We start from the raw sequence: 26,734 nt of genomic DNA on the forward strand, positions 1-26,734 counted from the left end.
CCACGCTCCACGTTACCCCTAGGGGCACACTCGCCGCTGGGAGTACGTGGCCACTCCGCGCGCGCCTGCCTATCACCGCGCACCACGACATCCCCGGGCGGGCACGCGCACCACGACAACCCCGGGCGGGCACGCGCACGCCGCAGCGCGAACGCACCTCAACCGCCACCCGAGGACCCCACGCCCTGCACTTTGTAGTCCTGAGCGGCGCCGGTTTATTTATATCTCCTCTGTCTCAAGTTTAAGATCCTCCTAGCAGTGCCTCCCGCCCACCCTTTCCGCAAAACGTTTGTTTGTTGATAGTGGAAGGCGAAGGGGGAGACGGGGGAGGTGTGTGGGCGGGTCGGATGCGGCGGGCAGACAGGCAGGCGGCGGGGCTGGGTCCTGGCGGCTGATGAGGCCGCTGCTGCCGGTTGCCGGGGAGCGGGAGCGGCCGGTGCTGCCGCCACCGCCACCGCCGGGCCCGGGCTCCGTGTCGCTGCTGCTGCCGCCGCCGCCATTGTCGGGGAAGCCCAGCGCCGCCGGCTCCATGGACACCGTTCCCAGCGACCGCCTGCGCCTCATCTTCTGCTTCCTCGCCGTCTTCGTCTGCTACTTCTACTACGGCATTCTGCAGGAGTCCATGTGAGTGGCGCCGGCAGGGACGGTGAGAGGACGGGGAGGGGGGGAGGTTTACACCGCTGGCTGGTTTACTCACAACAACAGCAACTTTTCACTGTGCCTCCGTGCATGTGACAATAAACACGCTGAAGATGCTGGAGTATCTCAGCGGGAGAGGCAGACTCTCCATCTGAAGAAGGGTCTTGACCTGAAACGTCACCCATTCCTTCTCTCATAAGTGATAGGAGTCGAATTAGGCCGTTCGGTCCATCAAGCCTACTCCGCCACTCAATCATGGCTGATCTATGCTCCCTCCTAACCCCTGCCTTCTCCCTGTAACCTCTGACACCCGTACTAAGATGCTGCATGTCCCGCTGAGTTACTCCAGCTTTCTGTGTCCATCTTCGGTGTCAACCAGCACCTGCAGTTCCTTCTTACACAGGGAGGGAGGTTTCCTCGTACGGATGGTGGGGTTGTCCGTTGTGCAGAGCTGCTGTCGTGCGTTGATGCTCCCCTCTCTACAGGCCCAATGGGGGAATGTATCTTCCCGTGAAATCCTATGTTGCACTATGTAGTAATCCCAGGGCTATCGTGGCATTGGGATCTAACTCATAAGTGATAGGAGCAGAATTAGCCCATTTGGCCTATCGAGTCTACTTTGCCATTCAATTATTGCTGATCTATCTTTCCCTCTCAACGTCATTGGCCTGCTTTCTCCCCATAACCCCTGATCAAGAATCTGTCGATCTCTGTTTTACCATTGACTTGGCATCCACAGCTGCCTGTGGCAATGTATTCCACAGATTCACCACCCTCTGAATAAAGACATTCATCTTCATTTCCTTTCTAAAGGTACGTCCTTTTATTCTGGCGCAATGGCCTCTCGTCCTAGACTCTTCCACGTGGAAACATCCTCTCTATATCCACACTATCTAGGCCTTTCACAATTTGGTAAGTTTCAATGAGGTCTCCCCTCATCCTTCTAAACTCCAGTGAGAACAGGCCCAGTGCCACCAAACGCTCATCATATGTTAACTCAATTATTCCTGGGATCATTCTTGTAAACATCCCGACCCTCTCCAATGGCAGCACATCCTTTGTCAGATATGGGGTCCAAAACTGCTTCTCTCTGCAAAGGCCCAATAGAGGAATGTATCTTTCCATGTAATCGTATGTTGTATCATGTAGCATTTACAGCATTGTCGTGGCATTACAGCGTAAATATAATTCAAATCTTTCAACGATGCTTTATTGTCACGTGTAGCTAGGTAAAGTGAAATTCTTTGTTTTGCAAAGTAAATAGGTCATACAAAGGAGAGTCAGTGGATGTTGTTTAACTAGATTTTCACAAAGCCTTTGATATGGTGTTGCACGTGAGGCTGCTAAGGAAGATGAGAGCCCATGGTATCAATGGGCAGATACACTAGCATGGATAGCAGGTTGGCTGGATGGCAGAAGACAAAGAGTGGCAATAAAGAGGGCATTTTCTGGTTGGCTGCCAGTGACTAGTGGAGTTCCGCAGGGTTTGGTGCTGTTGCCGCTATTCTTCACGTTGTACAGGTGCACAACCTTTTATCCGGTGTTCCAGAAACCGAAAAGCTCCGAAAACCGGCCATTTTTTCCAGATGTCGTCTGCGCACCAAAGCTCGCGTTTGGCGCCAAACCTGACCCAAAACGACCCACGGTCAACCCAGGTCTGTACTACTGTAGCGGCTGCCTCCTCCCTGGAGACCGGGAGACGCTTAAACATCTGTAAATCATTGCTTAAATGTTAGTCAGTTAGTTTGGAGGGCTTTTATGTGAAGGGGGGTGAAGGGGTAAACTTTAATTCTTAGTCCCCTACCTGGTCGGAGAGGCGGGGAGCGGTCAATGCCTTACCGGGTCGCTGTGCAGTAAGCTCCGCAGCGCTGTGGCCGGTGGGGCCGCGGGCGGCGCCGGTTGTAGCTCCGATAATTAAATGGCTGCGAGGCGCTCAAATCCAGCGCGGCCCGCGGCCGGACGCCCCAGCTCCGCGATGTCGGGATGTCGGGAGTCGGCGACGTCGCAGCGCTGGGTACCAGCGGGGTGCGGGCAATGCCTTTGTCGCCGTGCGGCAAGCTCCGGAGCGCTGTGGCCGCCGTCCCACAAACATCGCGGCGCGTCGCTGGATTTGGAGCCGCGCAGCCAGGGGTAGAGTTTCGGAGCTCCAACGGCCGGTGGTGCCCCCAAAGCGGCTCCAAATCCAGCGACGCTCCGCGAATGTTGGAAGAAGGCGGCCACAGCGCTCCGGAGCTTGCTGCTAAGGAAGGCATGCTCGCTCCCCGCTGGTATCCCAGCGCTGCGATGCCGCCGACTCCCGACATTCTCGGAGCTGGGACGTCCGGCCGCGGGCCGCGCTGGATTTGGAGCGCCGCGCAGCCAGGGGTAGAGTTGCCGGGGTCGGAGCTACAACCGGCGCCGCCCGCGGCCGGACGGAGCCCCCAGCTCCGCGAGGTTGGGAGTCGCCGACCAGGTAGGTAGGGGACTAAGAATTAAAGTTTCCCCCTTCACCCCTACACCACCACCACCACCACATAAAATCCCTCCAAACTAACTGACTAACATTTATGCAATGATTCTCCCGGTCTCCGGGGAGGAGGAGGCAGCTGCTCCAGACTTTTCAAGCCGCCCGCGCTACCTACCTAATCTACGCTAAAAATCTTCCATTCTGAAATCCGAAAATGTCCGAAATCCGACAAGTGTCTGGTCCCAAGGCTTTCGGATAAAAGGTTGTGCACCTGTATATTAATGATTTGGATGAGAGGATTGAAGGCTTTGTGGCCAGGTTTGCGGATGATACGAAAATAGGTGGAGGGGATGGTAGTGCAGAGAAGGTAAGGACTCTGCAGAAGGACTTGGACGGGAGAGGGTTGGGAGAGTGGGCAGAGAAGGAGCCGATGGAATATAGAGTAGCAAAGTGTGGAGTCATGCATTTTGGTAGTAGGTATAAAGACGTAGATTATTTTCTAAATGAGGAGATAATCCAGAAATCGAAGGTGCAAAGGGACCAAAATGTTAATCTGCAAGTCGAATAGATAGTAAAGAAGGCAAAAGCAATGCTAGCATTTATTTCAAGTGGACTAGAATACAAACACAGGGATGGAATGCTGAGGCTCTATAAGGTGCTGGTCAAGCTGTATTTGATGTATTGTGAGCAATTTTGGGTAACATATCTGAGGAAGGATTTGCTGGCCCTGGAGAGGATCCAGAGGAGGTTTACACGAATGATCCCAGGAATGAGTGGGTTAATATGATGAGTGTTTGATGGCACTGGGCCTGTACTCGCTGGAGTTTAGAAGAATGAGGGGGGGGCCTGATTGATACGTACCAAATAGTGAAAGGCTTAGATAGTGTGGATGTGGAGAGGATGTTCCTACTAGTGGTAGAGTCTAGGAGTAAAGATCATAGCCTCAGAATTAAAGAACATTCCTTTAGGAAGGAGATGAGGAAGAATTTAGTAGAAAACGGTAGTGAATCTGTGCAACTCTTTGCCACAGAAGGCTGTGGAGGCCAATCAATGGATATTTTTAAGGCAGAGATTTTATTACAAAAAATCTTTTTAATTAACTTTAGGGAAGGAGACCTGGTGGGGGGAAAAAACATGCACGGATAGTGCTATGATTACATATCTATTGTGCTGCTACAAATAAAAATGTAATTGTTCATTTCAGGACATTTGACAATAAAATGCTCTTGACGAACAAAACCACTCGAAAACAATATTTGCAAATATACACCATTGTTCAATTGATTTTATTAAAACATTTTGATGAATTTCTGCCTGATGTGAGGAAGCATTGAAAAGCTCTTTTGAAAATGTTAATCTCTGGATAATATGCAAACTCCTGTCCTGGAATAAGACCTTCTTCCACGTTACTTAATCTGTATGTTCAAATTTGCATTTGGGCTTTGGCCCTGCATTTGCTGTGGTATCTCCATAATTCGTATTTATTTGCATGAATATTATTTGATGGTTTAGTCCCCACTAAAATTATTGCAAATCGACCAATTTCAAGCATTTTAATGTTCTGTAGCTGATGCGTATGACAGTTAAACACTTGATCCTTAATTGCACTCTCTTTATCCTTGTATTTGTGGGACACAAACTTGGATGGTTATGGTGGGCCAACTAGATTAGCTGTTTGCTGTCAGACCTGGATCACACAAAACACTATCAAGCAATACTCTGCTAACTCATTCTCAGCCTGAAGAAGGGTCCCGACCCGAAACGTCACCCATCATTTTTCTCCAGAGATGCTGCATGACCCACTTATTTTTTTTCCAGAGATGCTGCCTGATCCAGCATTTTGTGTCCATGTTTGGTGTAAATCAGCATCTGCAGTTCTTTGTTTCTAAGTCAAACTGTTTCTTCTTCCACGATCATCCTGGAATGTAAATAACTCCTCGAAAGACTTGATAGCAACCAGTCTTGAAAAGTTAGCTCGTATCTTCCAATTCTTCCCCCATTGATGTAAACAAAATGTCCTAAGCTTCATGCTCATGAACAATGAGACTATTGGCTTATTTCTTATTTTCCTAAAGTGCCAAACTTTACCAACACTACCAACTTAGCCATCATTCCCCTCTGCTTTTACAACTCCTGCCCCACCATGTGATGTGTTAAGACTTTGGACACATTTGAAGGTTGTTGTATGCTGAATATGATAGAAAACCACTTATCACTCGTACCCATATATGTTACTGATCCTTCTACATGCAGACGGGCTGAGTCATTATCCAAAAATGTAAAACAATCCTTAGTAAATGCCTACCTCATAATTTGCCTTGAAAAGGATGGTTTTTTGTTATCGGGGTAATGGGAGGAGCCTGAGAAATCTTGCAAAAGGTTTTTTTGCTGTATATTTCTGATTACCTTTACCCTTCATTAGCTTAGCTCTGAACTTGCAACACTCTGGTTTTATTCCTTCCTTTCCTCAACTGCTTCAACCTCATCGTCATCCTCAATTTGTCCCAAAACTGGTTAGGCCGCAGGCCGCTACAGAGATGTCACTAGCTTTAAGACAAAGGTCTTGATAACATAATTCAACATGTGTTTTGTTGGACATGATGGGATGAGAGTAGATTTAGAACCTGCTGCCAGATAGAGGGGAGGGAACAGATTTATAGTTAGAGGTACACCTAACTCTCCTTCATCAAAACACACAGTGGCATCTGAGAACTTTTGAACTTAATCAACCAACATGCCCAAGCCATTGATATGTTTATTCAGTATTCTTGTTGCCTTTGGTAATGAGTTGTTGGTGAAGTGATGCCAGGATAATAAATTAAGAGACCCACCAGAATTTTGCCTGTCTGGTCAATTTTCTCTGGTTTAACTGCAGCCTTTCTTCAACTCTGTTTCTGTTAATTGTTTATTGACAGTTGTTATTCCAACAACAGATAAAATCTTCCTCCTCCAACACAATGTGTGGGTCACAACAAAATAAACTTGGTAACTGAGTAATTCCAGGTTTCTGAGATTTAGTCTTTAAGGTAGTAGTCAATCTTTGCTCTGTTGATGTGCATTTTGGATGCAAGTCCAACTTGGACAGGGAATTGCGGTAGCTGCTCAGTCATTGTTATACTGGAGGCCTTTGGCTAGCTGTGTGGAAGCATCTGGCAGGTTGAATGTGGGAACCACAGATTTGGAGAAATTGGTGGAGGATTCGATAGAAGTTGAGGAAAGACATTTTTGCTTGAATAGTTGGAGATCAGAAACTTTTAACACATTTAAAGGACAGCTGAATGAGCAGTTAATGTCTTTACAAGAAAGGTTACAAGCCAAGAATGGGAATATGGGATTAATCGCTATTGCTCGGTTTCAAATTGTGTGGAAATTTGATGAAAGGGATGTCTTCAGCTGGTGAGTAATATAATATAATTATAAGATTATTAGGATTAATTATATGATTATAGATATATTTGCTAAATGTAAGCTTTACGACAATCATTTCTTTCCTGTAGCCATAATTTATTTATGTAAGTAAATTCCCCCTAGTGTGTGTGCAAGATGACATAGAACTAGTGTGAATGGGTAATCAATTATTTCTGACTTATTTTTCCCGGGTTTGATGAGTTTAAGATGCAAGGAATATAAATTGAATTTGATTTGTTCTGTTAGAGCTAGAAAGTCTTGTGTATTGAACCCACGGTGAATGTGCTTGCGATGCACATGACAAATTGGTTCACTTTACATACTTCCCCAATCAATTTGATATCAAGTATGTTAGTGAAAGCAAATAAGGTGGATGGTACTAATCTGTTAGAACAAACAAAATACTGGAAATAGTACATCAGAGAGAATCTTTTGGAGAATTTGCTGAAGAAAAATTCTGCGTATTTCAAGCGTTTTCTGTTTTCATTGTGGAATTGGTTAACTTTGCATACTTAACCAATCTTCTTTGTTCCAGAACCAGAAGCAAATATGGAGACCAAGAAGAATCATTCGTATATGCAAAATCGCTTGTATTTGTCCAGTGTGTTATTAATGCTATTTTTGCCAAACTAAGTAAGTAATTTCAAGTTGCATCAAAAAATTACATGAGTTCACTAGATGTTCTTAGTGGATAATGTGCAACATCCTTTACCTGTAGTCATTAAACTGAGCGATAAGAAAATAAAAGAGTTACAACTGTTTTAGATCAAAGACTTAAATTGTATTTTTGACATGTGCAACAAGGCATAGGAATGGGATATTGCTTGGTGGCAATCAGGAACAATTACAATTTAAATCAAATATTCTGGAAGTACATTGGGTCCAGACCTGAAACGTCACCGATCCTTTTTATCTGGAGATGCTGCCTGACCCTCTAGCACTTTGTGTCTATTTTTGGTATAAACCAGCATCTACAGTTCTTTTTTTCTACATCTTAATATTATTATAACCTTGAGGTTGGTTTCTTTTCAATTGTTCCTGACAAATAAGAATCTTATAGTGGCAAATAGATTGGTTTTAATGCTAGGTCTGATTCACAAAGTTTGGATATTATCGAAATCATCAGAGAAACAATAAATAGCCATTTCAGGCCTATTTATAGATATACTCTAAGTAAATCTGAACTATTTTTTGCAGTAGTTTAAATGATATATTTGTTATATATAAGTTTTATGACTATCAAGTGTCTTCTAGCCATAAATAATTTCTAGATATATAAATATGTTTGCCCAATGATTGCACAATTGACAGAATTTAATATTTTGAAAGACAACTGTTTACTGTACTCTTTGAATTGTTTTAATAAAATATTTTGTGTATCTTGTTCTAGTAATACAATTATTTGAAAAGCCATCAATTGAACGGACGCCACACTGGCTGTATGCAGTTTGTTCAATGTCTTATTTAGGGGCCATGGTCTCCAGTAACTCTGCGCTCCAGTATGTCAACTATCCAACACAGGTTGGTATTGGATGTTATGTGCAATTTGAAAGAAAATATAACCTTGAACTCCATAGATATATTTAGTTTTTTAGTTTAGAGATACAGCGTAGAAACGGGCCCATCGGCCCACCAAGTCTGCATCGACCAGCGATCCCCGTACACTAAAGGGGCTGTCCCACTGTACAAGCTAATTCAAGAACTCTCCTGAGTTTAAAAAGAAATCAAACTCGTGATAAGCACGTAGAATGTACGTAGCAGGTACGTCGGAGCTTGGGACGTCCCTTAGCAGCTCGTAACGCTAACGGCAGGTACCCAGGAAATGCGGTAAGCTTGGGAAGACTCGTGAAGATTTTTCAACATGTTGAAAAATGTCCACGAGAGCCCCGAGTACTCACGACCGGCTATTACCGTAATTCTCCGAAATCGAATCAAGGGAAACTCGGGAGAACTCTTGAATTAGCTCGTACAGTGGGACAGCCCCTTAACACTATCCTACACACATTAGGGATAATTTACAATTTTACCAAGCCAATTAACCTACAAACCTGTATGTCTTTGGAGTATGGGAGGAAACCGGAGCACTTGGAGAAAATCCTCGCAGGTCACTGGGAGAACATGCAAACTCCATACAAGCAGCACCCGTAGTCGGGATCAAACTCGGTCTCTGGCGCTGTAAGGTAGCAACTCTACCGCTATATCACCCATACTTGAAAAGAAATTCCTGAAATATTTTCCCAAGAGCTGTTTTCTAGGATGAAGGATAATATAGTGATTCATCAATTAGAAATATTCAATGTATGAAATTTTATCTAACAAAGCACAGCCCTTTTGTACATTTAGAATTTACCGTATTTGAAGTTTGTGGATGTAAAATTTAGCGAACAAATTGACACTCACAACATCAGGTATCTTAAGTATAAAAATTCTAATAATTGATTTGAATTTCCATGCCCCCACCACTCTCCACACACCTTTTAAAGTTTGCATTTCTCTGAATAATATTTTTCCAATATTCTGACAGTGATTGGTTGCATTTCTTTTCTTATAAATTTGCTATGAAGAACAAAGTATCTGGTTTACCAGGGGGTAAAATGTATTCTAAGTAATCCATTAACCAGTTCTACTAAAATGGATTACTATTTATGGGTTAGCGAGCCATTGGTTCAAAAGTGTATGATTCCAGAAATGCTATTGTGCTTTAAAGTGAAATTGTTGATCTTTTGTAATTTATTGTTCAAATATGTGCATTCTAATCGCAAGTTCAATGCAAACACTTTTAAGGAGACGTGTAGAGAACATGGAGTTACTCGGCATTTGGAGCAAATAACCTTCAGCAATAAATTGGATAAGCAGTGCAAGATTGTTGTTTGATGCAATTCCTTTTTTCCCCTTTCTTTGACTTGCTTTATACAATAATGTAACACCAACAATTGGAAAATCTCATTGCTCTTCCTTTTTTGAAAGATGCCTCAGTGGAGCATCAGGTGGTGCTGCTGTCATAGTTCCAGTAACCTGAGTTCAGCCCTGATCTTGGTGCTGCCTGTGTTCAATTTGCACATTATCCTTGTTAACATCTTGACATCCTACAAAGCTGATGGTGGTTTGCCAGTTATAAAAATCGTAATTGATTTCAATAGGTTTTAAGTGTCTGAGATTCAGCGATATTCCCCGTACTTAAGTAATTTTCAATAAGACTAACTAAAATGCATATAACTTTTATTTAAAGCATTTTTTAAAAGTGCTCCTTACTGTTTCATTTGCCTCCTAATCTTGGCCTCTCAGCTGATCCTGAATGTGGAGGAATTCTTCCTGTCTTCTGACCCAATATAATGCTGGAGAATACGTCAAAATCCACCTTTCACAACACATCCCCATACGGAGTCCCACAGCTGAGAAAATGGACAAATTGTCCACCAGAATATGCTTAAGAATAAGGGGTAGGCCATTTAGAATGGAGGGTTGTGAATCTGTGGAATTCTCTGCCTCAGAAGGCAGTGGAGGCTGATTCTCTGGATGCTTTCAAGAGATATTTAGATTGGGCTCTTAAAGATAGCGGAGTCAAGGAATATGGGGAGAAGGCATGAACGGAGTACTGATTGTGGATGATCAGTCATGATCACAGTGAATGGCTCGAATGGCTGATTCCTGTTTATTGTTACTCTATTCAGCCCTGGATTCGCTTCAGTTGCAATGACTGAACATTGACAATCTTGTTCTGTGCCTATTCCTCTGATTTTTGTTTTTAACATATTACTTGAATTGGAAACATTCTGCCAAATAAGACATTTTCTAAAGTGCAAATTGTGATCATTCATGTTTAATGTATGCTTCATAATTTATTTACTTTTTAAATGCACCCAAAACATTTTTTTTTACATTTTGTTATCAACTAATGGGTATTTTTTTTCTATTTTAGGTTCTAGGAAAATCATGCAAGCCCATTCCAGGTAAGTTAAAATGAAGCGAATGCAAGAACCTGAACTGATTAAGTCCTCTTTTGATGACAATTTGCATGATGTACATGTTATTTAGCTGTATGGCAATATTTGTACCGTGCAGCATTGCCAAGGGGTTTTCAACATGATTAACCAAACCAAATAATCTTATGATGGGAGTGGGTGCATGGGAATAGAACAACTGCAAGTTTCCTCCGTCACACATACATCTTGAAAAACAGTTTTGCCATTCCTTCTTTATCACTGGGTCAGATTACCCGAACACTAACCATTAGCAGCGTGCAAATATCTTCATCCTAAATACTGCAGCTGTTCAATGTGGCCATTGAGTCATAGTTGTTTAGTTGAGTCATAGTTGTTCAGAACAGAAACAGACCCTTTGGCTCTTTAATGTTTGGGACAAAAACCCATCATTCACAGGTGTTTGTAATTGCTAGGGTGTGTTTAATTGCCTCCTCAATGCAGGTATAAGAGAGCTCTCGGCACCTAGTCTTTCCTCCAGTCTTTCCATCACCTTTGGAAACTTTTATTGCTGTTTATCAACACGAGGTCCAAAGTTGTGCCAATGAAAGTCAAAGACACCATTATGAGACTGAAAACAAGAATAAAACTGTTAGAGACATCAGCCAAACCTTAGGCTTACCAAAATCTACTGGTCAGAACATCATTAAGAAGAAAGAGAGCACTGGTGAGCTTACTAATCGCAAAGGGACTGGCAGGCCAAGGAAAACCTCCACAACATATGACAGAAGAATTCTCTATAATAAAGAAAAATCCCCAAACACCTGTCTGACAGATCAGAAACACTCTTCAGGAGTCGGGTGTGGATTTGTCAATGACCACTGTCCACAGAATACTTCATGAACAGAAATAGAGTCTACACTGCAAGATGCAAACCACTGGTTAGCCGCAAAAATAGGATGGCCAGGTTAGTTTGCCAAGAAATACTTAAAAGAGCAAGCACAGTTCTAAAAAGGTCTTGTTGACAGCTGAGACGAAGATTAACATATCAGAATGATGGCAAGAGCAAAGTATGGAGGAGAGAAGGAACTGCCCAAGATCCGAAGCATACCACCTCATCTGTGAAACACTGTGGTGGGTGTGTTGTGGCCTGGGCATGTATAGCTGCTGAAGGCACTGGCTCACTGATCTTCATTTATGATACAACTGCTGATGGTAGTAGCATAATGAATTCTGAAGTGTATAGACACATCCTATCTGCTCAAGTTCAAACAAATGCCTCATAGCTCATTGGCCTGCGGTTCATTCTACAGCAAGATAATGATCCCAAACATGCTGCTAAAGCAACAAAGGAGTTTTTCAAAGCTAAAAAATGGTCAATTCCTGAGTTGCCTGGTCAATTACCCGATTTGAACCCAATTGAGCATGCCTTTTATATGATGAAGAGAAAACTGAAGGGGACTAGCCTCCAAACCAACCATAAGCTAAAGATGTCTGCAATACAGGCCTGCCAGAGCATCACCAGAGAAGACACCCAGCAACTGGTGATGTCTATGAATCACAGACTCCAAGCAGTCATTGCATGCAAAGGACATGCAACAAAATACTAAACATGACTACTTTCATTTACATGACATTGCTGTGTCCCAAACGTTATGGTGCCCTGAAATTTCTACATGGTGAAACCAAAATGTGTAAAAATGGCCTTTATTAAAATCTGACAATGCATTTTAACCTCATGATTTTTTTTTCTATTACAAATCTCAAATTGTGGAGTACAAAGGCAAATAAATAAATGATGGGTCTTTGTCCCAAACATTATGGCACTGTACATGTTGCCATTTTTGTGCGTCTATTTTAATTCCATTTGCCTACCTTTCCTATTTTTTGTGTTTATCTATATGCCTCTGAAATTTGCCTTTGTCAAGAGTATTTTATTGTCATATGTTCCAGATAGAACAATTACATTTTTACTTGCAGCAGCACGACAGAATGTTGAGTATAAGTGTCAGGAAGTCGCATTGCAGCTGTATACAACTTTAATTAAGCTATGTTTAGAGTATTGTGTGCAGTTCCTGTTGCAGCTCTACAGGAAGTATGTGAAGGCATTGGCTAGGGTACAGGATGTTTTTTCAGGATGTTGTCTGGTTTAGAGAGTATTAGATGGAGAAGTTGGATACACCTCAAGTCCGATGGAAGCTGAGGAGGAACATGACGGAATAACTAAAATCCTCCAAACCAGGCAGCATTCTAGTGAATCTTCTCTGTATTCTTCACATCCTTCCTCAAGGGCATTTGAGGGGATGATGATGAATGCTAGTTCTACCAGCATTAACAAAGTCTTATGTATGTATATTTAAAAAAATCCACTTTACAGATGATGTAGTATTTTAGCAAAGTAAATGAATGCATCCCATTCTGAGAGGAGTGTCTTAGAATGGAATGCAGAGCGATTTTGAAGGGAGATGGGATCCAGGAAGACACAACTGCCATATTGAGACAAAGAGAGAGGAATTTTTCAGGGACAGATGACCTGGAGTGTGTGGGCTCAGAGGTAGTGGAATGCTATGATAATATAACATTTTCTGGGTTTATAGAGAATGGGGGATGGCTGGAGATCATTGAAGTAACTGTGGAAATGGAAGAGACATGGAGAAGGGTTTAAGTGGCTAACAGACAACAAAATTGAGTTTCTTTTGTCCATGTGGACATGAACCTGCCAGTTCCATATAATTCTTGAAGGCAGGCTGGATCAGCATTTATTCTCTTTGTTTAATTGCCCTTGAGAAGCGAGCAGTGTGCATATGTTCATGATTTTAACAGAGTACCCAAATTGACAATGCTACTTGTGGGTTTAAAGCAAAATCCAATGACAAATTTTGCACCCAGTAGGATGAAGATGTAGGTAGTTTTCAAAATTGCCCTGTCAAATAATATTAACCCAACATTATGCGCCTGTTCTCTAAATGCACCTTTTCTATATGCTGATTAAAGATTAAAGTAAATGTGTTGACGCCATATCTGGTTACAGAAACTCTGTTTTGAGACTTGAAAACTTTTAATCCTAATCCTATTAACTGTTTTCCTCTCCGTTGATGCTCGCTGACCTGTTGATTATAGCAAGTTTTATTTTTTAATTGCGAATGCTGCAAGTTTTAAATACTCGAGGGTGGATTTTCTTTTAAACCTTTACTTATTTTAATTTATATTACAGTGATGGTTTTAGGAGTCATTATTGGAAGGAAAAGGTACCCCTTGGCCAAGTATCTTTGTGTGTTGCTCATAGTTCTGGGAGTGGCTTTATTTATGTATAAACCCAAAAAAGGGACGGACAGTGCAAATGACCATATATTTGGATTTGGGGAAATACTATTAGTAAGTATATGCCTTTTTCTATTGCATTTAAAAAAAGAATGCTTGTTTATATTATGCATTATCTTTCATTGGTATCAAATACTTCCCTGCTGAATAACATAGACACATAGAAATTAGGTGCAGGAGTAGGCCATTCGGCCCTTCGAGCCTGCACCGCCATTCAATATGATCATGGCTGATCATCCAACTCAGTATCCCGTACCTGCCTTCTCTCCATAAGCAAGCCTTAAGTTTATAATGGCGAAGGAAAGAGTTTGGGAAGGATAATATGGAATTAAAATATGTTTTAAATATATTTTTAATAAATGTTAATATTTAAAATCTAATTTACTAATTTCACATGTTTTTCCTCTTCCCATTCTTTAACTGTCAGTTTCTACTCATTATTTTTGGAACAATGAAAATCCAAAAATAATTCTTATTTCTTTATTCATAGTCCATTTTAGATAGGACTAGCTTTCAAAAATCACTGCTCCAAATTCATTTTTTAGAGCCTTTCTGATGTGATATTCGGCAAGCATGTTCAAATCTTCAAAAGCCTATACAAAATAAAAATCAGCTGTGATGTCTTGCATCTATACGGATTAAAATATTCAATTAAAATTAATAGCATGTTAATTAGCCATTAATCGCCACAGCTCAGAACTGCAATTCAGCTGATCTCAATTGCTTCTGTAGAATTCCTAAAGAACTGGGTACATATTAGTTTAGAGATACAGTTTGGAAACAGGCCCTTCAGCCCACCAAATCCATGCTGACCATTGATCACACATTCCCACTTGTTCAATGTTATCCTACTTTCCCACTTCCTACACACTAAGGGCAATTTGCAGAGGCCACTTAACCTACAAACCTGTCTGCCAGTTTCATTTAAAATCTTGCTGTCTGTATGTAAAATCCTACCCTCAGGAGTGAATATTTTGTGTGGCCCAAAGTTGCCATTTGTCTCGTGTCTATTCAACCATTCTAATTGGGTATTCTTCCTCAAGTATTCTGCTGATAATATCATTAATCAAGCTGGTGATATGTATATATTTTCCAATTAGAATTTCGCAATGTTAAGAGTATCACTTCCTGTAATTTGCTTATTTGTATATTTTTATTTGTACATTTCATTTAATTATTCAATGGATGTTCCATTTTTTTTTTCTAGTTGGCCTCCTTAACTTTGGACGGATTGACTGGAGTAGCACAAGAACATATGAGAGCTAATTTCCAGACTGGTTCAAACCAGATGATGCTAAATATTAATGTTTGGTCCAGTTTGTTCCTGGGAATAGGTAAAAATAATATTTTTCTTAAGAACTTATTGAAGTGTAACATTCAACCAAGTAACATGGAAATATATGGAGCATAGAAATTGTAAATCGAGAGCATGTGAGGATGAGTAAGTTGACAAATGGAATGGATGCCCCAGATGTCCCTTGGGCAATAATTAAAATTTTTAAATTATTTTTAACAATTGTAATGCCTTGAATCAGCAACTGATCAGCCATGATCATATTGAATGGCGGTGCAGGCTCGAAGGGCCGAATGGCCTACTCCTGCATCTATTTTCTATGTTTCTATGAACCTGCTATTCTGTGAACGGTTTAATCTACTTAACATTTGTCACAGGTGTCCCACACAGATTCTCACCCTGGTTGAATGAACTAAATGAAAGAGAGAGTTAAAGCCTCTATTGACTTCAATGCATTTAACTTATTTTCAGAATTGTTCATGGTAGCTATTTTCAAATGTCCCAGTACTTTGGTTACATTATTTTCTATAAATGTAAGCTAGCTCAATAAATGTTAGCAGCTCAAATACAAACCTTGAGAATTATCTGTGCTTTGCATTCATCTGATAAATATTTATTTCTTGAAATTTTCGCACATTTTTATTATTGACATTCCATGTATAAATAGGTAAAATCGACAATGTTATGGAATCATTTTAAAGGCCTTCTGTGAAGGTCAATCTCTCCACACACCTGACCAACCAGTAATGCCTTATCTTAAATTTTGTGTTGCTATATATTACCTGCTACTGGATATGTGAAAAAAACTTAAGGATGCAAGTTTTCAGTGCTACCACTTCCAATTCGTGTATTAAGGCACTTAAAATTGGCAATATCTCTTTCAGAATATGATTTTAGTTTGAAATAGAAAGCTACAACACCTATGATAGAGTTTGCCATTGCACTCTTGCGACTGGTTTTCAGGTTTGTTCTATGTATAGGCCTTTGAAGATTTGAACATTGCCGTATGTGCACAAGGTTCTTCCTTGAGAATGAATGTTTAATGTAATGAGGGAGCAGGTCGGAAGCGCACACAGTATTCAAACATTGTGCTGAAGCTGTATTACACTGTACTCTGCATCTCTATTGAATGGAGTGAGATCAGTTTCCAGAGTGGTATTTCTATTCTGACTTGGGTGCCCTCAGATTAGATAAGGACTTTGTTTCCAGCTTTGGGGGAAAAGATGTCCATTTAGTAATGGAGAAATACACCTGTTATACATTTTATAGCTTGTAGAATTATGCCATAATTCAATTGCAATTGGTACAGTTAAAAGATTAAAAGAACCAGTTTGATGTTATTTAATTTTTTTTGGAAAATGTAGTTTGATAGTTTTCAGTAACCTGTCTTGATGGATAGATATGTGCTTCTCTAATCCAGAAGAGGGTGCTGAATCAAGGGTTCTGAATTCTGAAGGTTTTTTCGAACTGAGCTTCAAATTTGAACTCTAATTCTGTGTGGTACATAGTGAACTTTTTTTTTAATCTTAATTTGTTGCATGAGCTGTGGCTCATTCTTGTATGATTTCAATTTTTGGATTTTTGTTCCAATCCGGGGAGTTGAACATGAAGTGTAGGTTGGCAATCCAGTGCAGAAGCAGTGCTGCTCAACGGGAGGTGCTGCCCTTCAGATGAAATGTTATATTGAGGCATTGTGTGCTTTCTTGGATAGACATAAGATTACATGTGTTATTTTAAAAAGATACTATTTAAAATATCCTACTGTTTTTTTTAAACTCTCAATCAGCATCAACATGTATGATTTAAAATATCTTGCTATAATAATATAACTTGTGTGCAGATTGGCTGCTGAAATTCCTGCATTGCAATTTCTACATTTAAAATAGTACATTTCTTGGCTATAAAGAAAATGGATCTTTTAAGATTGTGAAAAGCACTATTTGAGCAGAGTAGAAAAATAAGCATTTGTTAACTGGAAGAAGATTTATGATTTGTATTAAACCAGTTAAAACATTGCGAGCATTCTGGCATTACTTTGTAGCCGAATCCCTTCACTGCAGGTTTTTGCTCTCACAGATGATAATTTTGAGTGCAAAACCAGTTTGTGCTTAACCATTTCTCAAACATGCGATGATTATGGGACATCAGCCCCATTTAACATGGCATGGGAGTGTTTTATCTTTAGCCGTTCAAATATGCCGAATGGGCAGGAGTGGAGTTGTTCTCCCAGATTCAACAGCGCAGTGACCACAAACTTCCAGCAGTATTCAATTTATTGATAGTCATGCTCAAAACATTTTTAAAATATTCTTTCAGAGAAAGGGAGTTCAAAACATAATGTCATCATGTGAAACATTGCTGCAGTTTGTTGTATAATTTAATTTATATGTTAGTGAATGATATTGACAATTCAAAATATCTTTAGCAATCTTTTGTATTGGAAGGAAAGTAGACCATTCCAGCAGGGATGTTGAAGATAAAATAGTTGCTCTGAAATAATTTAGCTAAATATATTTGTATTAACATAAGTTGTTGAAAATATTTAATTTCCCACATGAAGTGCAGTAGGGTCTGTAAATAATCGCTCCTTAGAGCATACTCTTCGCCAATTATTTTACTATCTTCCGAAGCAGAGTCTTTCCAGGTGTCTGCTTCCTCCGGGTGCTCCGATCTCCTCCCACATCCCAAAGACCTGTGGGTTTGAAGGTTAATTGGCCTCTCTCAATTGCCCGGAGTGTAGGGAGTGATGCGAATGTAGGATAATATAAAATAAGTGTGAAAGTGTGATTGATGGTGGGCATCGACTCGGTGGGCTGAAGGACATGTTTCTATGCTGTATCTCTTAACTGAACAATGTTCACCCGCACAGAGTGAAAAATCAGCAAAGGATCTGGGGAAGCTTGGCTTTGCTGAACTATTACCTGATTCCACGCTGTATCTCAATCAATTCATCAATCAATTTATTAAACACATGTAGCTATCCTGATTCGTGAGGGGGAAATAAACAGCTTGTGCTGATATTTATGGCATACAGTTAGCATGCTATCAAATAAATTATAAAGAAAAGTATATTTTCTATCTACATTAAATTTGTAACTGGGAAGGCTTGAGATATTTTACATTATTTGGTACTTCAGTTTTATTAAATTTGATTTACATTTGAAGTAATAAAATAATTTAGCACGTGAGAAAAAAGAAGAGGCTCATCAAACATCTTATGTTTTGACCTGCAGATTGAAGCAGGGTATTAGAAATCTAAACATGGAAATTATTATTTTTGTCAAAACTATCAGTTTTCAAACAAGCGTATTTTTTCTAATTGAGTATTTTCATCCTACGTTAATTTGTTATAAATGTTAAATGGAAATTCCCATTCAATTAAATTGGCTTTGTAAGGACCCCCATGGATTTTAATTTCCCTTATTGGAAATCTATTTAGGTGACTTACAGGATATACTTGTCAAAAAATGACAAGTGCTCGAGTAATTTATTGGGTCAGGCAGCATCTCTGGAGTACATGGATAGGTGACGTTTCAGGTTGGGACCCTTCTTCAGGTTGACTGTGGGGAGGGGAAAGAAAGCTGGAATAGAGTAGGGACAGGACAAGGCTTGGCATGCAATAGCAATAGGTGGATATGGGTGAGAGGGAGGGGTGTTGAATGGCATATAATTGGATAACGGCCAGAGACAATGTTGGAAATTGTACCCCTACGCCCACACCTCGGCAAGTTCCAGGTCACGTTCCCAGGGGATGCCATCTGCCTCACTGAACAGCTCTAGCAGTAATCTGGCAATTGATGTATTTTTGTAACCCATCATCTGCTGTTCGTTGTTTCTCCAGTATCCTTGTTTAGTTTAGAGATACAGCTTGGAAATGGGGCCCCTTTGGCCGACTGAGTCCGCGCCGATCAACGTTCCCTTGTACACTAGTTCTATCCTGCACACTAGGGACAATTTACAAAAGCCAATTAACCAACAAACCTGCACGTCTTGGAAATGTGGGAGGAAATGGAGCACCCAGAGAAAACCCACGCTGTCATAGGGAGAACGTACAACTCCGTATGGCAGTACCAGTCAGGATCGAACCCGGACCTCTGGCGATGTTAGGCAGCAAGTCTATGAGCTTATGTAGTATTATTTTAAAATTTATTCTTTCATTTTCTACTTGACGTTACAATTCGATAATTGTTTCTTTAACATTTTGTTTTAATCTTTCAGGAGTACTTTTCACTGGAGAAATATGGGAATTTCTGAATTTCACTGAACGCCATCCCAGTATTCTCTACAAGATACTTCTGTTTAGTTTAACTAGTGCTCTGGGCCAGGTCAGTATCAGTTACATTATACCAAAGGTGTCCAAAATTAAATTACTTTCTGAACTTGTTTTCATACTACAAGTGGCTTGTGGTATAAAAAAAACCCATTTGAATGAGCTTATGGAATTTGGCATTTATTCTTTGGCCTGATGACTCCTGAGAAGCTGGTGATGAACCATCTTCTCTAGCTATTGTAATCAATTTTGAGAACTGTTGGTAGGTAAGAGTTCCCGAATGTTGCGTTATGATGTATTTCTAATGGGGAAACAAAGTCCTACAGAGGGGAATTTGCATGTGATTTTTAAAATTCCAGTTGCTCTCTGCCTTTGTCATGTGATAGTGGTCATATGTTTCATAAATTATGCCAAAGAACTTTAGTCGGTGTGCTACACTGTACCGTGTAATTGCTACTTATTTCCAACCTGTGTCATTATTGGATTATGTGAATGGCGGACTCAAGCAAAGCTGTTCTTATCTGGATGTTGATGAGTTGCTTGAATGGTAGAACTGCATTCATCCACACAAGTTATACTTGTCCATCACATTCCTAAAGTGTGCACTGACATGGAGAAAGGAAAATGTGGAGTGAAGATGATTTGCTTACTGACATGCTTTAACCATTATTTTGTGCAGCTGGCAGATTCTGGTTAATTGTGACTCTTCTGACTCGAGAAGAGGATGTCAAGGAGTTGTTGTTGTTTATGTTAGATAATCTTTATGCCAGGCTCGGGTTCAATCTAAATTTTTTACCATCTGGCACAATTTTCTGCAAAATTCCAAATTGTCAGTGGTCCAAATTGTTAGAATAGTGGCAAAGGTGGAGCTGCTGCCTCTCAGCGCTAGAGATCCGGGATTGATCCTGACCTCGGGTGCTGTCTCTGTGTAGTTTACACTTTCTCCCTATAGCTGCATGGGTTTCCATCTGGTGCTCCAATTTCCTACCATATCTTAAATGCAACTTTGTAGGTTATTTGGCCTCCGTAAAATGCCAAGTCCGTGCTGGTTGTGGGCGAGGGAAGAGACCGGGAGCCTCGTGGGTAGAACGAGCACTTGGGAATCTGGACTTTGAACTTGATAAAATGGCTCCAAATATGGCGGCGCAGGCATTATATGCAAAATCAATTTCACGACGTAATGTTTAATTGCATATGTGAAGTTATACAGCCATTGAACCCCTAGTATGTAGGGAGTGGATGAAAAGTAGTCTAACATAGTGTAAACAGGTGGTCAGCATGGAGTTAGTGGGCCTGTTGCCATGTTATATCTCTAGGCTCTGAAGCTGCAGTTTATGAACAAAGATCTCCCATTTCTGACTGTTGGATAATGAAGATAGTTATGTCAAATCCTCTGAGGAACAAAACTTAGGTTCTCTCTCAAAGGCTCTACCAAGACATTCCTAGATACATGGAACCCTTTCTTGGAACTTGTTAACTCTCTCAACTTGTCCCCGGACTCGGAAGAGGACTGAGTGCTCTCCACCATTGTTCTGCTCTACTGCAGCTGCTCTCCCCTTAACCCCCCCCCCCTCCCCACACTTATTTATTTAATTACTTACTTATTTACTGTTATTAGTGATCCCTTTTTTTTTTCTTTAGTACTTTTTGTTTCGTTTATCTTACCGTATTTGTGTGGATGTGTACGTATGTGAGTGTTGTTTGTCCCCGTTTGGTTCCAACCTGATTCGGGTAGGTTGAAGGTGGGTAAGGGTAAGGGCTTTGAGGATCGCTTACATACTGTTGCACAATTATGCCTTGACTGTCACTGTCTGTTATCATTGTATATATGCAAATTGCTGTGAAATTCAAATAAAAAGATTTAAATGAAATCCTCTGAGGAACACCTGTGGCAAAGTCATTGGAGGAGGGAGAGAAGGTGATTAGCTTTCAGCAACCAGAGCTATCTGGTGAACAGTGTTTTATATTCCCAGTTGATATTCAATGACTTCAACCTTATCAGAACTCCATGATGTCAAGTGTAGTGAACCTTGTCTCAACCCTTCTTCATTCTAGACCGAGACTGTTGATGAAAGTCTGGTGTTGAATATTCTCGGTAAAACACAAATTTCAGAAACGGTGATCAAATTAATGGTGATTAGGTGTACATTACAGCAGTGTTCACCTAGACGTACATAATTTCAAAAATTAATAATGTACTGATGTGGTTGTCGACAATATGTACGATACTGGTGTGAAGTTATGAGAATATAAATTATCTTTTTAAAATGATATCCCCTTCATGATGTGTTATTCTATAAAATGTACCTGATATCAGCCTTTATTATTCAGCATTGGCCAGGGTAGGGGACTATTAGTACCAATGAATTAAAACTCCAGCAGTATTGTTTACAGAAATGCTGTATGATTTGGGAACAGAAAAAACAACTTTATTCCATTTTATTCCCCTCCAGAGTTTCATCTTCATGACTGTTGTTTACTTTGGACCCCTGACTTGTTCAATCATTACTACAACCAGAAAGTTCTTTACCATCCTTGGTTCAGTGCTTATTTTTGGTAATCCCATTACCTCATTGCAATGGGCGGGAACGGTTTTTGTGTTCTTAGGTAAGTATTCTTAGTAGTCTTAGGTAAGTGACACAAACTTTTGCTAGAAGTCTGCAAAACCCACCTCCCTTTCCTTGGCTGGTTTTACTAAGGAGATGCTCCAAGTGGAGGGTTAAAACATTTGGCTCTGGCAGCAATACCAACTAGATTTAACTAGTATATAGCTGAAACAATGATTCGACATGATGCATAATTTTTATTCATTTATTACAATGGGTTCTAGTTGTGGGTCCAAATCCATAACCATGTGTTGTCTTTGTGAATTTCAGTTTGGAAGTTTTTGCATGCTCATTTGTTTAAGGGTGAAGAAGAGGTTTGCTGAAAATGCTGTCTGGATTACAGGGTGTTAGCTATAAGGAAAGGATGGACAAACTCAGATTGTTTTCTCTGGAGTGTCAGAGGCTAAGCAGAGACCTGATAGAAGTATATAAAATCATGTGATGCATAGATAGGGTAGGCAGTAAGAACCTTTTTTTCCAGGGTGTAAATGTCAAAGACAGGCAGGCATAGGTTTAAAATGGGAGGCGCAAAGTTTAAAGGAGATGTCGGGGTGGTTTAAAGTCAATAGAGTGATACGGTGTGGAAACGGGCCTTTCGGCCCAACTCGCCCACAGTGGCCAGCAATGTCCCAGCTACACTAATCCCACTTGCTTGCCTTGGTCCATATCCCTCCAAACCTGTCCTATTCATGTACCTGTCTAATTGTTTCTTAACCGATGGGATAGTCCCAGCCTCAACGACCTCCTCTGGCAGTTTGTTGCATACACCCACCGCCCTTTGTGTGAAAATGTTACCCCTCTGATTCCTATTCAATCTTTTCCCCTTCATCTTGAACCCATGTTCTCATGTCCTCGATTCCCCTGCTCTGGGCAAAAGACTCTGTGCATCTACCCGATCCATTCCTCTCATGATTTTGTATACCTCGATAAGATCTCCCCTCGTCCTCCTGCACTCCATGGAATAGAGACCCAGCCTACTCAACCTCTCCCTATAGCTCACACCTTCTAGTCCTGGCAACATCCTTTAAAATCTTTTCTGAACCCTTTCAAGCTTGACAATATTTTTCCTATAACATGGTGCCCAGAACTTAACACAATATTCTAAATGCGGTCTCACCAACGTCTTATACAACTGCAACATGACCTCTCAACATCTATACAATACTCTGACTGATGAAGGCCAAAGTGCCAAAAGCCTTTTTGATCACCTTATCTACCTGCCACTCGACCTTCAAAGAACCATGTACCTGTACTCCTATATCCCTATGCTCTACAACACTACCCAGAGGCTTACCATTTACATGTTTGACGCCCCTAAATGCAACACCTCACACTTTTCTGTATTAAATTCCATCAACCATTTCTCTGCCCACCTGGCCAATTGACCCAGATGCTGCTGCAATCTTTCACAACCATCTTCACTATTAGCAAAACCACTAATGTTTGTACCATCAGCAAACTTACTAATCTTGCCCTGTATGTTCTCATCCAAATCATTGATATAGATTACAAACAGTAACGGGCCCAGCACCGAACCCCGAGTCACAGGCCTCCAGTCTGAGAAGCAACCTTCCACCATCACCCTCTGCTTTCTTCCATGGAGCCAATTTGCTATCCATTCAGCTATCTCTCCTTGGATCCCATGCGATCTAACCTTCCAGAGCAGCCTACCAAATGCCTTACTGAAGTCCATGAATACAACATCTATAGCTCTGCCCTCCTGAACCTTTTTGGTCCTGTCTTCAAAAAAAATCTATCAGATTTGTGAGGCACCACCTCCCATGTACAAAACCATGCTGACTATCCTTAATTGGCCCTTGCCCATCCGAATGCCTGTATAACCTATCCCTCAGAAAACACTCCAGTAACTTCCCAATTACAGATGTCAAGCTCACCGGCCTATAGTTCCCAGCATTTTCCCTGCAGCCCTTCTTGGAAAGAAGCACAGCATTTGCCACCGTTCAGTCTTCATGCACCTCTCCTGAATTTATGGACAACTCGTAAATTTCAACTAGGGCTCCTGCAATTTCCTCTTTGTTTCCCGCAACGACCTTGGATATATACACAGCATGCTGGATGCCTGGAATGTGCTGCTAGGGATGTAGTGGAGGCAGATACAATATATGCAACGAATGGAGGGATATGGACCATGAGGAAGCAGAGAAGATTACTTTAACGCAAGGTCATGTTCGGCATGGAGCTTGTGGTCCAAAATTCTTGTGTTGTACTGTTCTATGTTAACTTTGATCATATGCTTAGATATTCATTTGACAAGTAAATTATTTTTAAATGAAGGGAAATGCCTCATTAAACCAACAATGCACAAAGACAGTAGCAAGGGCAGTTCGTGTTTTATGAGACTGCATTCTAATTTTTCTTTTCTCTTCTCTATTTAGGTCTTGGTTTAGATGCAAAATATGGAAAAACACCCAAAAAAAATCAATAGATACGGAAGAAATTATTCACTCGAAGATTTTGATCGCCAAAAATGCTGCCTGAATTATGTTCATTGACATTTTTCAAAGTTCCATGCTCCAGTTGTAAATTGGTTTAAATATTTAGCTCGTTTTACTTTTTAAAATAAGCATTTACCGACAAGCTCCATGTGTCTGTTTATTTCATGTTGTTGCACTTCATGCAATACAAAACGTGGTGGGAGGCTCCGTTAGTGCTATCATCAGAACTTTAGATCTAGTTATTCTACAAATTTTGCCTGATTCATATCTGAGAAAAAACAAATTTCTAAACTGACATTGTTAAATTTTGAAATGTAAAAATAAAACTACAGATGCTGGAATTCTGGAAATGGCCTCACAATGGCCAACAGGTCACAGAGTATCTGCCGAGAGAGAGAGAGAGGTGCAATTTCAGGGCAATAACTTGGTGAAAGGTCATCCTGAAATATTAACTCCATTTCTCTCTTCATGGACATTATTGGTTTTGCTAAGGTTTCCCAGCATATTCTGCAATTGTGTATATAGTCCACATACAATCATTTTACTGAGATTAGTTTTTTTAATAGTCCTTTGAAAATAAGTCAGAAACAGCTCTTGGGTTTTAAAATTACATTTTATATACTTCCATAAGAAATAATGATTCTGCACAATGTATATATGAAAAAATTATAGTTCAAACTAATTATTTAAAAGTCTTTTTTTAAGTCTTTAAATATTTATTTCAATGTAACGCCCAAGTATTTTAACAGCTTCAATCTTAAAAAAAGATTTGCCAAAATCTAATGGGGGTAACACAATTAAGAACTGTTAGATTAAAGCTCAAGTTAGATGAGCATAAATGAGCAGATTATCATATATGAACATATTTATCATGTATTCTTAAATGCACTATATGCAAAATGATCTTCAGTTTTAGCTACTGTGTTGGTGAATGGAAGAAGTGCCACAGTACATGTTAGGAAATAAGTCTGTTATTATATTTAATTCAGGTCATCCCATGTTAGTGAGCCATCTTTTCTTTGCCCACTTCCCACTTGACTTACGGAAGTATTACAAAAGCAATTTAATATCTATTTTCAAAATAAAAACTTAAAATTAGTACATCTGTTGCAATCTACTGTGTACACTGTGGAAAGAAGGAACTGCAGATGCTGGTTCACAAAAAAAAGACAAAGTGCTGAGGTAACTCAATGGGTCAGGCAATATCCCTGGAGAATATGGGTTGGGACCCTTCTCAGACATGAGTTTAATTGTTTGTATCATTGAAAATACACAAGTAACTAGGTTTCTTATTGTTAGGTTATGCTTACAGAATGCTTGCAATGTAGCTTTTAGTATGGAAACTAAATTGCTGCCCAATGTTGAATATGGATTTGTTTCATGCTGTGTTGTCCACTTTGGCTTCATCCTCCATATGAACAGCAGCACTAATCCAATGTATTCAAATTAATTCTGGGAACTGCAGATAAATAAAGTGAAAGCTTTTCATGAAAAAGAATTGTAGCAGCAATTGACTCAAAATCACTCTCAGGTAGCATTCCGACTTTGAAATAAGGGACACACTGAATCAATATTTTCTTTTAACAGCATTTTTGCCTTGTGTCAGAAGATGCAACACTAATTTATGATTCTACAAGTACCTACTGAAGTGGAATTATATTCAGCTGTTTTTTTAATTCCTAGAAGCAAATGATTGAAGCACTTTTGGTTTATGGTATTTTTAAGTCATTAATGTAACTAGCTGCGGTTAAAATTGCATTAATTTTATATTTTAATTTGGCATGAGTTGTTTTGAATCCAATGTTTTCTGGCAGTTTTAGTGATGCAGCATGTTTAAAATCAAAATATATTGGCATTTTGTGTTTTTGGGTCTCAGTCTAACAAATAAACTGATTTAGATAAGAGACTTCTGTAGTAGAGAATATTATTTCATCTCTTGCACAAGGACCAGTCAGCACTTCGTCACTGGGATCCACAGATCCCGATTCTATTGTGTAAATAAATAGCTCATTAAATTCTGATGAAATAGGCTGATGATTATACACTTTGTCACAATATTGAGTGTGATAATCATTACAGTCTAACCTTCTTGTAGCGTACTGCACCTGTCTAATACTCTGACCACATTCACATATATTACATCTGGCTGTTAATCTATCTGGAATTCAAACTCTATAGATCCTTGCATTTCAGTTTACCCACATTTGTCGGTGCAAGCTACATCCCAAATTTATACTTTGAATTCAGAATATATTTACGACTGAGTTATTTATAATGTATCTCTGATCTATAATAAAATGCAAATAATTAAAATGTTACAACTTAGAATCATGTTAGTTTCTTACCTTATTTATAATTTATTTTGCTTTCAGAC

The 26,734-nt window shown here is 40.1% G+C and overlaps 1 protein-coding gene across 1 annotated transcript; it reads left to right on the forward strand.

Moving 5' to 3' along the window:
• The first annotated feature begins 366 nt into the window (after positions 1–366).
• Positions 367–26,266, forward strand: slc35b1 (solute carrier family 35 member B1). The gene is made up of 9 exons (XM_055657320.1): positions 367–624; positions 7,029–7,126; positions 7,884–8,014; positions 10,413–10,443; positions 13,628–13,788; positions 14,942–15,068; positions 19,247–19,353; positions 21,752–21,905; positions 24,301–26,266. The coding sequence occupies exons 1-9, from the start codon at positions 395–397 to the stop codon at positions 24,348–24,350; spliced, it is 1,089 nt and encodes a 362-aa protein (XP_055513295.1). The 5' UTR covers positions 367–394; the 3' UTR covers positions 24,351–26,266.
• Positions 26,267–26,734: the final 468 nt, after the last annotated feature.

Source organism: Leucoraja erinacea, chromosome 27 (genome assembly GCF_028641065.1).
Source record: "Leucoraja erinacea ecotype New England chromosome 27, Leri_hhj_1, whole genome shotgun sequence".
Classification (NCBI taxonomy): Eukaryota; Metazoa; Chordata; class Chondrichthyes; order Rajiformes; family Rajidae; genus Leucoraja; species Leucoraja erinaceus.

Excerpts from the sequence above, each read along its gene's own strand:
- slc35b1 (XM_055657320.1), top strand. The coding sequence starts at position 395 with ATGAGGCCGCTGCTGCCGGTTGCCGGGGAGCGGGAGCGGCCGGTGCTG. Across the intron at positions 19,354-21,751 it reads TAACTAGTGCTCTGGGCCAG|AGTTTCATCTTCATGACTGT; the intron begins GTCAGTATCAGT and ends ATTCCCCTCCAG. Across the intron at positions 21,906-24,300 it reads AACGGTTTTTGTGTTCTTAG|GTCTTGGTTTAGATGCAAAA; the intron begins GTAAGTATTCTT and ends TTCTCTATTTAG.